At 41.4% G+C, this 13,417-nt stretch overlaps 1 protein-coding gene across 5 annotated transcripts in view; it reads right to left on the bottom strand.

Annotated features, from left to right (window-relative positions):
- Positions 1-13,417, bottom strand: part of ehbp1 (EH domain binding protein 1) — a 171,230-nt gene that overhangs the window by 101,313 nt on the left and 56,500 nt on the right. For all 5 annotated transcript variants that reach the window (XM_085427306.1, XM_085427307.1, XM_085427308.1 and 2 more), the window contains 4 exons: positions 10,697-10,878; positions 9,133-9,272; positions 5,185-5,322; positions 3,914-4,175 (listed from right to left, as the gene is read on the bottom strand). In XM_085427306.1, coding sequence (XP_085283432.1) covers positions 3,914-4,175; positions 5,185-5,322; positions 9,133-9,272; positions 10,697-10,878 — 722 coding nt within the window. The remainder of the gene's footprint in view (positions 1-3,913; positions 4,176-5,184; positions 5,323-9,132; positions 9,273-10,696; positions 10,879-13,417) is intronic.

Genomic DNA, 13,417 nt, shown 5'->3' with positions numbered 1-13,417 from the left:
GACAGACATATAAGCCAGAGGTGGGACCAAGTCATTGTTTTGCAAGTCTCAAGTAAGTCTCAAGTCTTTATCCTCAAGTCTCAAGTCAAGTCTCAAGTAATGTCAGGCAAGTCAGAGTCGAGTCTCAAGTCACTGGTGTAAAAGTCCGAGTCAAGTCACAAGTCTGAAACTTTGAATTTCAAGTCCTTTCGAGTCTTTAAAAAAAAAAAATGAAAAAAAAAAAATGTTGCAGTTATATGCTAAATGTAAATATTAGACCATGTAATTTTAAAATCTGTGTTTTTCTCAACACATGACAAAATAGTGAACTTAGAAAATATACACACATTGTGAAATTGCACCTCTTTAAAATGCAGCTCAATTAAACTTAGCTCCAAGAATAATTTTCACCGACAGTTCTGAGATAAGCTGCATGTTATTCTTGGATGCGGTTGTAGGACCAGCTTTAAAATCGCATGACAAAAATATCATACACATTAAAAAAAACTGTATCACCAACGTAGCCTGGACAACATTTGCTAGTTAGATGAAGTCAGCTATCTCATCTTAGCATATTTATATGCATATTTATAATCATACGGTTCTTGGAGTGAGTGCACACACTCATGAAGTTTAGTAACTTCAGGTCACTGCAACAAGCCCAGGTACAGTTTACCGCCGGATGGGTGCAGGACCTTGAAATGCACCGTGTAGAAAGTAAAGACCATCGTACGTATCATAAGTTTACCAGTCTCACAAATCGTCGTCATAAATACACATTCCTTAACCGTTTATTAATAGGACCTTTGAGCTCAACGGTAATTAATTAGTAGTGGAAATAATTTCTGGTACCCATCACAGAAATGTAGCAGTGACAATAATATTGTATGCTGTAATCGTACTGGGCAATTAGTGATACAAAACAACTGTTTTATCCTGTGAATAAAAGTATATGTTTTTGTCAATGTACCATAATAACAGAAGCGAAACGCAATATTGTGTCAGGACAATTCACTATTTATGCACAATAAATAAAGGAGCATAGCGCGACAATTTCTGTTCAGCGCCAGACTTGCTTGTAACCTATATCACTAATTATGTTATGAAAATGACGTATTAACTACTAAAAAACACTGACCTTCGTGTAAATGCTTGGAGCAGACTAACCTGTGAGCTGGAGTGTTCTGGGACGTTATATTTGGTCTTTGAATGGCTGCAATCCAGTCGCGTCTTTGTTACTTCGGAAACATGGCTCGAACAATTTCTCTTCAACGACGTAATCCGATAACAACCGATCTCTTTACCCGTCGGCTTCCCGTGGCTGTCATGCGACCGGCTATTGCAGTTAATAATACAACGGCTTCTTGACATTTTTGTGTTTCTTTTTATCGCTGTGTAACTGATTTTAATTGAAAGCCTGCGTGCGCTAGTACCGCTTGCCACGAGTTCCCAGAATCCTTTGCGGTTCTACCCGTGAATGACGTCACATTTTCAATCTCTATATAATATGCATGTTAAATTTTATATTTGGGGTAAAATATCAAGTCTTTTCAAGTAAACCGGTTCAAGTCCAATTCAAGTCCCAAGTCATTGGTGTAAAAGTCCAAGTCAAGTCACAAGTCTTAGAACATTTTTTCAAGTCAAGTCTAAAGTCATAAAATTAATGACTCGAGTCTGACTCGAGTCCAAGTCATGTGACTCGAGTCCACACCTCTGATATAAGCTATATAAGATATAAAACCTAATTTTTTATCTTGTAAAATTAGGTTGTCGAATACAAGAAAACATTAGAAAATATGTATATATTTTGCCTAATCATTAAACATTTTGTTTATAATGACCTATAATAACCATTAGGACCTTTTAAAGACATCCTAGGATCTAACTATAAATTCATTAATAGGGAAACAAAGGTATGGTGCAGCACAATGAACAGCACACAGAAAGTGGTAAGTTAATAGAAGATGCAGGTGCACTGAGGTCAGGACTGTGTGACCTCATATCCTCACTACCCAAGGTGGACTACTGACAGACAGGCCAGAGCACGACTGACTACATTACACACACGCACAAGCACTCACCAAAACACACACGCATACACATACCACAGTGTTATCAATACACAGGCATGCTGGTGGCAATGAAAGCAGGGGCACGGCCTTAAGACATTCACTCAACATGCAACAAGCAGTCCTAAACAAACAAGAGAATTGGATGGAGGAGGAGGAGGGGGTGAGAGGAAAAACTGATTGACTGGGTATCTGTGAAAGAGAAGGTTGGAGGTACTCAGTGTCCTACTGCAAAGTGATAGAAGGGGGAAAAAAGGAGGGAAGTGAAGAAAAGAAAAGGAGGCAGGTCTATAGAAAAGCTCTAACAGACCATCGCTGGCTAAAAGACATGTGAAAGGGCTGCAGTCAAAACACTGCGCTGCCCTCTTGAACTTTCTATTCTGCAGTGAGCTGCTCCTGATGTAAAAGAGAGAGAAAAAGAAACACACCAGTCAATTCCTGTCTGTCTTTGGACAGCTGAGAGGAGTGAAACCTACGCCTGTCTGTGTGACGGCTTCGCTCAGTGGCAAAAAGGGGTTTACATTGACAATTTGGGCACGGCTGCTCTTGTGGAGATGGTCACACACTATTGGTGAAACGGTTCACTGATGGGAACACTTCAGAAGGATCCCCACATCAGTGTGAAGCTAAGATTCAACCCCTAAAGGTTGGCAACCTTTACTATCACAAGATAAAGTCTATATTGAGCTTTTAGAGAAGGTGACACAGCCTATTAAGTATAAAATAGCCTAACATTTCAGTAAAAACTGAGATTCACACATACACAACAAGCTACCTTTTTATGCTGCGTTCAATGACTAAATTTTTTCTTGTTCATTTATTTAATTTCAGGAAGTTCCACTGAGATTAAATATTTATAAGTAAGGGTTGCACAACACAGCCACCAAACTTAACTAAAATGAAAAATTTTAAAAATGCAGCATATACCAAAAAAAGTAAACAAATAACCAAAAAAACGCCTCCGTTGCCACATTCATCATATCTTTAAATTCAACAACAGATAGAAGCATCTTTATATTTTCTTCTTTACAAAGTAGCTGACAGCACTGATGAACCGAAATGATGCGGAACAGGAACAAGGAAGAGGGAATGGGAGGGTGGGGAGCAAGCGTAAAGGAGCTCCAAGGTGAAATAAAAATGAGCAGAGTCTACGAGGAAGTGAAGGAGAAAGAGGGAAAGTATGGGGCAACAAGTTGATGGGAGGGAGAGGATGGGGAGGACGGGTGGAAGACTGAAGAGGGAGACAAGGTTAAAGAATGCAGTGAAACAACAGGGCCCTTGTTCCTGTTGAAAGAGCTGCCTCGTCACTTTGCCCTGTTTGGAAGGGGGGAGCTGTGCCTACAAGTGCTCCTCTAGAAGGAGGGGGAGCTGCAGGACTCGGGCTGCCAGCAGTAATCGAGAACGTAACAGAGCGCTTTAAGTATCGCTACTTATGAAGAAAAGTGCAATTCCTCCAATGGCCACTTGAGGCTAGTGATCTGAAACCCTTAAATCTACATGCTTTCTATTTGCCACCAGGGGGCGACTCTTCTGACTGCACAACAATTTTCTGCGGTGTAAAAGTCTATGGGAAAATGGCCCTATAGTCACTTTTTCAGCACAGTAGACACTTTCCCAGTCAGTTTATAAGCTCAATCACTGGTCTCGGGTCAATAAAACAATAAAACATGACACTTAAAAAAAAGAAAAATAGCACAGGATAAGGTGCATGCTCTTTACTTAACAGCATGTTCACGCCTCATAATTCAAAGTTACTGTGTCATCAAATGCAAAAAAAACCCCCAAAAAAACAAAAAACAAACACCATTGTTTGAAACAATTCATTGGACATTGAAACAATTGTCCAATGAATAACAAAATCTTACTTGTCGAGCTCCTCCTCGTTGTGAGAAGTGTCCGCATACAGGTACTTGCTCATGTCAACGGGCCGGACACCTTTCCTCTGCCTGGGTTTGGGAGGTTCTGGATCTGGCTGAGGGTCTGTGTCCTGGTCAGGCTCATCAAAGGGGTTCCCCGGACATGCTTGTGTCTCTGGCTCATCTGGCTCGTTGAACGGATTTGAGTCGTCGTGGTCATAAAAGGAACTGTCGTCAGCCCGCGGTCGTAGGACCGGCTGGGCAGGGGGCTCTGACAGAGGACAGAAAGCATTGACAGCATGTATAAATCATGTTACTCCTAGACTTGACATGAGCTTTGGTAGCTTGTGATCTCAGTATGTTGAAGAGACAGACAGCAGAGAGAAACAAAATAAATGTGCCTTAACCTCCTAAGACTGGAACTCTTTCATGGCATACATTTTTATTTCTCTTTGCTATTTGGGCTGATTGGGACCTGATGAATGTAAAAACAAAGAATTATCTTTTTACCTGATGTAGTTTCTGAGAAGAGGATATCAGGCCCTTGTACAGTAAAATTTAGTATTGTGGTCTAGACAACCCAAAATGTGATGTCCACATATGTGGATGCCAGCTCCTAGAAGGTTAACTGCCTATTTGACTTTTCATAAATTGTGTGGATAATATTTAGTTTATTTCAACATTTTAAGGATCCAGGTTCCCTGTGTGGGCTCCTGGGTGGTGCCTGCACATATGCTTCATGCTGCCTTCACTGCCAACATAAGACAACCAAATCCTACACACAGCCACTATTGAATTAAAACAGCAACTGCATCGTCCCCAAAATAAGTAAACCTTTGTTGAAGATGATAAGGACATTAAAGGACACATGTACATACGTAAAAATATGCACTTGAGAAAGTAAAATCCAGGATTTAAGGCTGAAGATCAAAGACATCTTAAGTAAGCAAATAGGCAGCAAAGGTGTGCTTTTATGTATGTGAGAGCGTGACACTCAAAAACAAATACCTGTCCACTCAGGTGGTCAGACAAAAATATTGGTTTAGGTGTCTGACTGAAAGCATTGAAGCCTGATACAGTTGCAGAGGATTATACACATTCATGGTATCTGCACATCAGAACCTTAAAGCCACACTGCTCATCATCCCAAAGACTTTTCCCAAAGCAACACCAAGAAGATCGCAACCAAAGCCAGGCACGTTTTACAAGTTTTTACAATTATTATATATTAAAATGAAGTTGAGTGCATTTTCTTCAGAAGCTGGCAGAGCTGCACATACCTTCCTCATCAGGATCATCAAATGGGTTGAGATGGTTGGGATGAAGGTCGACATCGGGCTCATCAAAAGGATTGTTGTTCATGGCGGGAGCCATATCCTGATCCTCGTCTTCCAGGAAGTTCAGCTTATTAATCAGCTCTGTTGCCAAAGAGTTCAATAAAAAGTTATTTTAAATTAAACTACAGAGTCAAAACAGCTACACAACAAAATGCAATGAACAAACAGCCACAAAGCCAAATGCACCAAAATCTGCACTTCGGAGTGAACCATTCAGTCTTGGATAAGAAATCCCGCTTGCTGGGGAGCACTGCCTAAACTCCTTTGTTCCTCAACCATTTCATCCTTCTTCAGAGCATATACAACAGTGGCATTCTGGGAAATTTTGTGTGGTATGGAGGGTTACTGTGGGAGACTGTGGCGAAAGCATGGTGTTGCTATGGAGTTCCCAGCTGGAGGGGGTACTTGTGTACTTTATCTTCACTATACTCACTGTAGTTCAATCGCATGCTGCCAGGGTGTGGGTCAGTTTGAAAAGAGTGTAAATGTGCCTGAGGTAGATGCCAAGAAATGTTGCTGAGAAACATGAAAATCTGAACTAGTATAAAGAAAAACTGTGCTGTGAGCTACGTGTCCTGGGTCTATATGTAGTGTGGCTATGTGAAGTGGTGATGGCTGATAAGAGGAACAGCACTTAACTCACAACATTCATGGCCAATTTTAGGCCATGACAAGTGCACATGTCCAAGAGTGTGTTTAAATCTGTGAGAGGGTTTGTGACTACTCCTATCCAAAGAGAAGAATGTTGGAAGACCCCAAATAAACTCAGAAAACCTTGAGAGTACAAAGCTATGTTTGTTGTATATTACTGTTAGCCAACAGGATGTAATTTCCAGTTGAACCAGTGACTGGAGTTATTTGCCCAGAGGAGAAAGGGAAAGCTTTCGCATAAAGCCCTTATTTATGCGATTTTTAATAAGATGAAAAAGTTTTACAACTGTGCCCTTGCAAAAAAGAAAAACAAAACACTTTATTTAAATTTAGCCAAGGTGTGAAACATCACTGGTGGTATGACCCAGGGGCCACTGAACCTGACTTAGAAGTGCAAAAGGAGACGAGCATGTAGGGGAAAGCGGCCAAATTTAAATTAACTATTCTACTTTTATAGACAGATTGGTCGGACTTTTAAAAAAACATTTTTTTTTTATCTAGCTTAAGATCACGTGAGAATATCATAGGCTAAATATTCTCAATTTAAAATAAATATACTTAATTCTATTTTGAAAACACAAATATTGCTTTGACCTGAAAGAGGAAAAAGGGTCTCTTTCTTTTCTTTTCTTTTTACCTGGTTTGGTTCACTACCAATTGCAGTAAAAGAGTGGGAAAGGTCACATTGTCAAATAAGAGAAACAATAGGAACCAAAAGGATGAACACCAACTGATGTGTTCACAACACCACGTACTGCACGTCACCACATGATTGAAGATAAATCGTACCACACAACACGACTACAATACCAATGTCACGAAGGATCAAGGGATAAGGGAGGGTAGAGCCAAAGAGAGAGGAAGAGGGGGAGACAGAACATTATGGGAGGAAAAATAAAATATAAATAAATATGTAGATATAAACCGTGACACTGAGGGGTAGGAAGAGGCAACACAATGCTCACAAGACAATAAAAGAAGAATCGTGGGATGAAAAGGGGTGAAAGAAAGGTGAAAAAAGACCTTGGGAGGAAGCAGCAGGCTTAGCTGTTGCTTTGCGTGCTCGCTTGGGAACACCACCATCATCATCATCATCCCCATGTAAGCAGCTGAGGGCATTCAACTGGTTTACTATCTCTGCAAACGACAGGTCCATACAGGAAGGGAGGGAGGAAGAAAAGCAGTGAACAAGGCAAATATAACACACACCATCCAGAATGTCCACACACATCCACACCGCACATTACACTGCACAATAACTGAGTGCAGACTGTTGGTTTGGTTTATATTATCATCAGTTCTATCACTAACAAGTCTGCAAGTACAAACAGATTAGTAAAGAGGAACACTAGTGTGAATGTGCATGCTTTAGTTAGTAATAGCGCTGCGATCAACCATTTAGCTGGTAAGGTCTACACTATAAAGTTCACAACTTTATAGTATTAACAGCCAAATGCAGTGTTTCCCACACCAACTTTACCTGGGCAGGTCACCTCAATCAAGTATATTTATGACTGCCTGTTAATGATAAATAGCTAGCTCGTCCTGTCTTGTGCTGCTCAATTTTTGCTGGGCAACTAGTTGTTTGCTACGTTTCATATCAGTAGCAATATCCAGGTCCAAACACTCCTTCAGTTCCCAAAAACAAACAAAGCTCTGGGACATTACTGAAAGTTTAAAACAGTCCAGATTTGTCCTGATACTAAGCTTAATCTCAACGCCAGAATATGTTCTGAAGGGTTAAAAGTTTTTTAGGGGGTTGGATCCAAAAACAAGAATTGAAGCACTGCAGCACATTAAAAAGGACAGAGCCTCGTTCAACGCTGGACCGGGAAAGAGCATCATTATATCATCACCGAACAAGCAGACTGTGGTGTTCCCATAGACTCTCTGTAAAGTGTACACTTGAAGGTGGATATCATTCAGCCATTTCTACAGTCTCTTCTCCTGGGGTTGAACATGCTCTACCCTGTGTCTTAGACTCCAGCAGGTCTAAGTAAGAAAGTCTTTCTTTCTCACTGTAACCAGAGCTGGCAGCATATGGAGAACTGGTTCATGTACCAACATGTCAAACTCCTGAAGGCTCCAGAGCAGAACAACAACTGTCATCACTCACTGCCATCCAAGATGTGGAAGACGTTTATCCCCAGGAGTAGAGACTCACTATTGCTCAGTTATAAAATATTTGCAGAGGAAACCGTGTTCTGTGGGAAACACTGCATCAGCACTGCAGTGCTAAATGCATGCACAGAGCCAAAAGCTAAAAAGAAAAAAACTTTATCTACTTTAAAATAACATTTCTGACATGCCTCCAGAGCTTCAGGTTCCAGACTGATAAATAAAGAGGTAATACTGAACAATGACTAACAACCCTATATAAACACAGAGTTTTATTGAGGTTTCATAATTTACATACAGCATATAAAAAGACAAAAGAGAACATGTGTTTTACAGCGTATGCATTGGTTAGCCTAGTGTTAGTATTGCTGGGGCTGCTTGCTGGCTTGCTCTGGAGGTACCATTCAGGCAAGAATATGACAGCAGCGAGTTTTGGCAGCCCGGCCCATCCTTTGATTCAGAGATGTGTGCTAGTGAAGCGTAGCTGTAGGCGCTCAATGCATATACATATAAATGAGATGAAGAGCATGAAAAAGAAAGGAGAGAAAAAATGAAGCTTAACATGAAGAGGTGGCGCTTTGAAAAGTTGGATTAAGCAAAGCAGGAAGCAGCGCGGCCCGTACATGCGACCGTAGAATGAATCATGGATGTAAGGAAGGAGCCAAGCCACCGTCAGTCTGCCAGTGCAACCAATACAAGACGAGGGGAACGAGGGGTAACAAGGATGTGGGAAAGTCAAAGCAACAGAAAACGCCCTGAAGCAGACAATACACGGCAAATAAAGCTCATGAATTTACAAACTCTCACTTTTTTATTTGTGGAAAAACACACACACACACACACACACACACACACACACACACACACACACACACACACACACACACACACACACACACACACACACAAGCAAGCATAAATTGGGGAAAACAAAGAAACCAAGAAGCAAAGTAAATGCCCCAAATGAAGCCTGGGTCCCGCGCTTATTCTTCAGGAAGTCTGGGAAATTTCGGGCGTTTTGGGGATTTTGATCAAATGACCAAAAGCAACTTCAATGACTTTCAGCAGATAAATCTTTGATCTTACAAAGCAAAATAAAAAAGTGCTCCTCCAGTGTTTTACCTGTGATCTTAGCAGCTTTCTCCTCCTGGTTGACCCTGTTCTCCTCATCCTCCTCATTCTCCTCCTCAAAGTCATCCAGGTTGCCAATGTCCGCCTGTTTCATGCTCATCAGGCTGGCCAGGCTCTGCATGTCCTCATCACTGGACCCCACCAGCCCCAAAAAAAACCAAGAACCAAAACAATGTATACACATAGATAGAGAAATACATGCAGCTGAAAAACATCAAGACAGATAGGACAATTTAACCTACACACCCCACATACATTTAAAATCCATCTCTTTCAATCATTTCTTCACTCCAGACGACCATTTTTACACCTAAAACTTTAACACCCCTCCCTCACATTTTAAAGCTTCTTTAAAGCTTGGTTTTGACTCCAGCCTCTGCCCCACTGATGCATTTCTACATCATTTCTTGTATTTTATGTAGTCCTCTGTGCGCCCCCCTCCCCACAGTCCCTCGATACCACCGCTCCATCATAATCGCTGTATTCTCCTCTCTGTTCTTTGTGTTTGGTGTTTCCCAGGCCCATGGGCTCATTTGAACTGCTGTGATGGAGTTTGTTTGTGTGTGGTCGACATCATTCCCCGAAGGGTTAACAAGGGTTACGCGCCATCGACCCGCCATCCGCGACACAACAAAGGCCTCGCCGCTTTGCTCATGCTCAGTGTATATGTGTTTGTGTGTGTGGGGAGGGGTATCTTTAAATGAAAGTTGCTGCCATCAAATTAAAATGAATAACAAACAGAAAACACTGACTGAAAGCATGTCTTCAAATGAAAGATGGTTCAATATCTTAAAATGATTGACAAGTGTCTGTGTGTGTGTCTGTATGTACCTATAATTTAAACTGATAAATGGAACAAAAAGCAAAATTTCACCCTCTAACAGATTAACAAAGAAAATTTAGATTTTCAGTCACCTCTGGTTAGAAGTGACATAAAAAGGGTATTAGCTAGACTTTTATACCAAGCATGTGTTACTGGTCTGCAAAGGGTAACACAAATTACTCTCTTACTCACAGCAGGGATTATCAACAGCTTTACTTGTCCTCTTTGCTGCAAACTTGGCAACTTTATTACTTTTAAAAAAAATATCCTTTCATACCCTTCAGTGGATAAAAGTCTCTTCATTACTAGACTCTAAATTAGAGCCTAATGAAGCCAGACTGTCCAAAATTAATTGTGACCAATGTGAAAGAGTCATGTGGATATCTGTGGCTCCAATCAGTCACTAGTGTGAGACATTCAAAGTTGACTGCTGTAACGGTCTTGTGATTAAAGACAGCAAAATTGAACATGACGATCTCACTATGTGCTTGCTTAAATTACTTTTGAAACATGAAACGACACACTGATTAACTCAACACAAGCAAAGGCAACAGAACAAGGAAGAAGTGAACATGGGTGTTGGGCCCAATTTGATAGGTATTATTCCTACATGCATCAGACTTAATGTTATAACTAGTGAGGGTTACAAACAACTTAGAACACTGCTGAATATCGCAACGTGTAACCACTTCCGAAGGATGTGGGTCATAATATAAGAAAACAAAAACTTACGTGGCCTTCCCCTCGCGGAGGAAAATGCAGGAGAGGGAGAACTGCAGCGTGGCTGACACCACCTTCTTGGACAGCGGCTTAAACTTCAGCTTGACATCTGTCTGTGTGGGCATCGGACTGGCGTATTGTTTCATGTTTATACTGCTAGTGGCCAAGGCCTTCCTCCGCCCTGATGGAGACTCCTGTGGACAGACAGAATTTAAGAAAGAAAGAAAAAAGAGGTTGAGTTTAATTGTTTTTTTTATTGTTTTGAAACTTTCATAAAGTGCTGGGAGAGGGTTAAACTGATGGCCCATCACAGTGTCAGGTTTATATAAATCCAGAAGAAGCTAGAAGTGGGTCCCTCCTGAATTCCTCATTGTGAATTCTGCTGTAAAATCCCTCCTGATATTTCCTATCAAAGGTCCGCGCTGAAGCCATTTTTGCTGTACTTCTTTTCAGAGATGGGCTCTGGGCCAGGGGCTAGCAGTCAAATTAGAATTTGGGAATATGCCACAGACCAGGTGATAAGAGTTATACAATCAGTGACATGGCCCTGCGTGTGCGTGTGTGTGTGTGTGTGTGTGGATGCAAGCTGCTCACCAGAGGACCGTGTGTTAAAAATAAGAACTGCCGGAAAGCCTTGTCACTGACTGCTAGATATGGAAACTAAACAGTTGGGGATGCTCCAGCCTTTTGTCTGCCCTCCCTCCAACAAAAACTGATGGGTTTTGCCTGCTATGGAAGCACCATGCTGTCAGTGAATATCAGGCTGGTTCACCTCCTTGCTGTGTTGATACCACTGACATACCATGCCCCTCTCGGTTCTCTTGTGCCTCCTCTCTTTTAACTGATTCTGTTTTTGTAATGTGTTTCCTGGTTAAATGTTCTTTTTCCCTATTTGCATGGGAGAAGGCACTGATCTTAGCACCAAAACCAACCTGTCTCACACGTCCCTTCACAGGCCAGCCAGAATGAAAGCAGCAGGCAGCGGTACGGCACATGTTCTCTTTTCTTTTTAAAATGCCTGGTTTCGCCTGCTCTCACTTTTTGTCTCCATTTCACTGCACGGCTGTCTAAAAGCTGCATCCAGCTATACCACAGAAAAATACCTACTTTTCTCAGCTGTGAATCGAGCCCTGAGGATTCATCCTCTCGTGCGCACAATACCGAATAAAGCAAACCAGCAAGCTCCCTTTCACACTACACCAGTCTGAGAGCACATATACATATACACATACACTCTGGCGGATAGGCTAGATAAAGCGATACAAGCTCTTTACATTGCCTGTTTCCTGATGTCTTCACACACAAACACATACACACACACTCCTTGGACGCTATGGCTCTGTGGGGGAAAACTCAATCTCAGCCTTATCGCTGAGGACTGCAGGGTATTCACACACACTCTCACACTCACACACACAGAATTTGTATCAGTACAGAGTGGTAAAGCTTTTGGTAATATAGAGAGAAAATATGTAAGCTCCAAATAGAGATTAAAAGTGTTACAGGCCAACCATACGAGACCCAACATGTGATACTCAAACTGCAAATAACTGTGGCCGGAAATACTGAAGAAGTGGACACAATAAACACTGAAGTAAACAATCCAAGCCTTCACGACCTTATATGAACTTTGCACATGTCAAATTATATTTTACCTATAAGCTAACAAATTTGATAACACATAATAAAACAAATAAGTTGATGCTTGAGACAGACTACTCTGAGGTGAGAGAGCCTTTGTTTTCAGATGACGGTTCTTTTTCAGACAGTTTTGCTGACTCCATCAAAGGGAAACCTCCACTGCAGTGGTCTGGGATGAGAATTGGGATCTCAGCTGGGAAAGAGTGAAGTACTCATTCTGGGTTGGAAATGTGTTTTTAGAGTAGAGGATGAATAAAGAATTGCAGCAGCAGACTGGCAGATGGGTTGGCCTGTACTGGGGCCTGTTCTTCGTACCTCGCTAAGTAAGTTAGCTGGATTAGATTGTTGACGATTTCGCGTGATCTTGGATCGTTCGGTTCCCCGAAGCTCATCCGGGACTTGCTGTCATAGCAACAGAGCCGTAAGCGTAAACCTGCTCGGGAGCAGGTTTACTTTATGTAAACAGGATTAGATCGCGGCCACGCAGGTATGTCCGCTTCATTTATACGAAAGCAACAGCGATAAATAAATAACATCAATGTAACTGAAGATAATGCAGCACTTGATCCTTTTATTGATGTCACACAGATACATACAGGTCATTTCCTAAAAAAGGGAAATGTACTATTAACATTCTATTACATGTATGTGATTATTACAGATGTAATTCATATTTCAGAGTAGTAATTGTAAATTACTTCGTGTAATCAAGATGAGAGACCACGGCTATAAAAGCCAAGGTGGATTTGGGAAGTCTGTCGCAGCCATGTCCTGTCCGTTTACGCGAGCCACCCATTGCGGAAGGTGCAAGATTGATAAGGAGAGTCCTCAGAATTCAGCATATATTGCGGGACAGACAGGATCCTTTAGCTCAGCGCGACAGTGTGCTCATTGAGAGATATCGATTTTCCCGTGAGGATATTATTTACTTAACCAACTTGTTGACGAGGGGGTGCAGGACCACCACCTGTCTTTTTTTGCTCTGCCCTTTTCTTGGTTGCTGTTATGAACAAACAAACAGATTATTTCAGGGTCTCTTTCCAAGAGACGAAAAGCAATATAAGTGATAAATATTACCATTCTGTAGAATAT

This window comes from Rhamphochromis longiceps, linkage group LG13 (assembly GCF_057381845.1).
Source record: "Rhamphochromis longiceps isolate RC_006_pf linkage group LG13, R_longiceps_female_GT1.1, whole genome shotgun sequence".
Taxonomy (NCBI): domain Eukaryota; kingdom Metazoa; phylum Chordata; class Actinopteri; order Cichliformes; family Cichlidae; genus Rhamphochromis; species Rhamphochromis longiceps.
The sequence above is the reverse complement of the archived record's forward strand: the minus strand, read 5'-3'. Positions and strand labels throughout refer to the sequence as shown.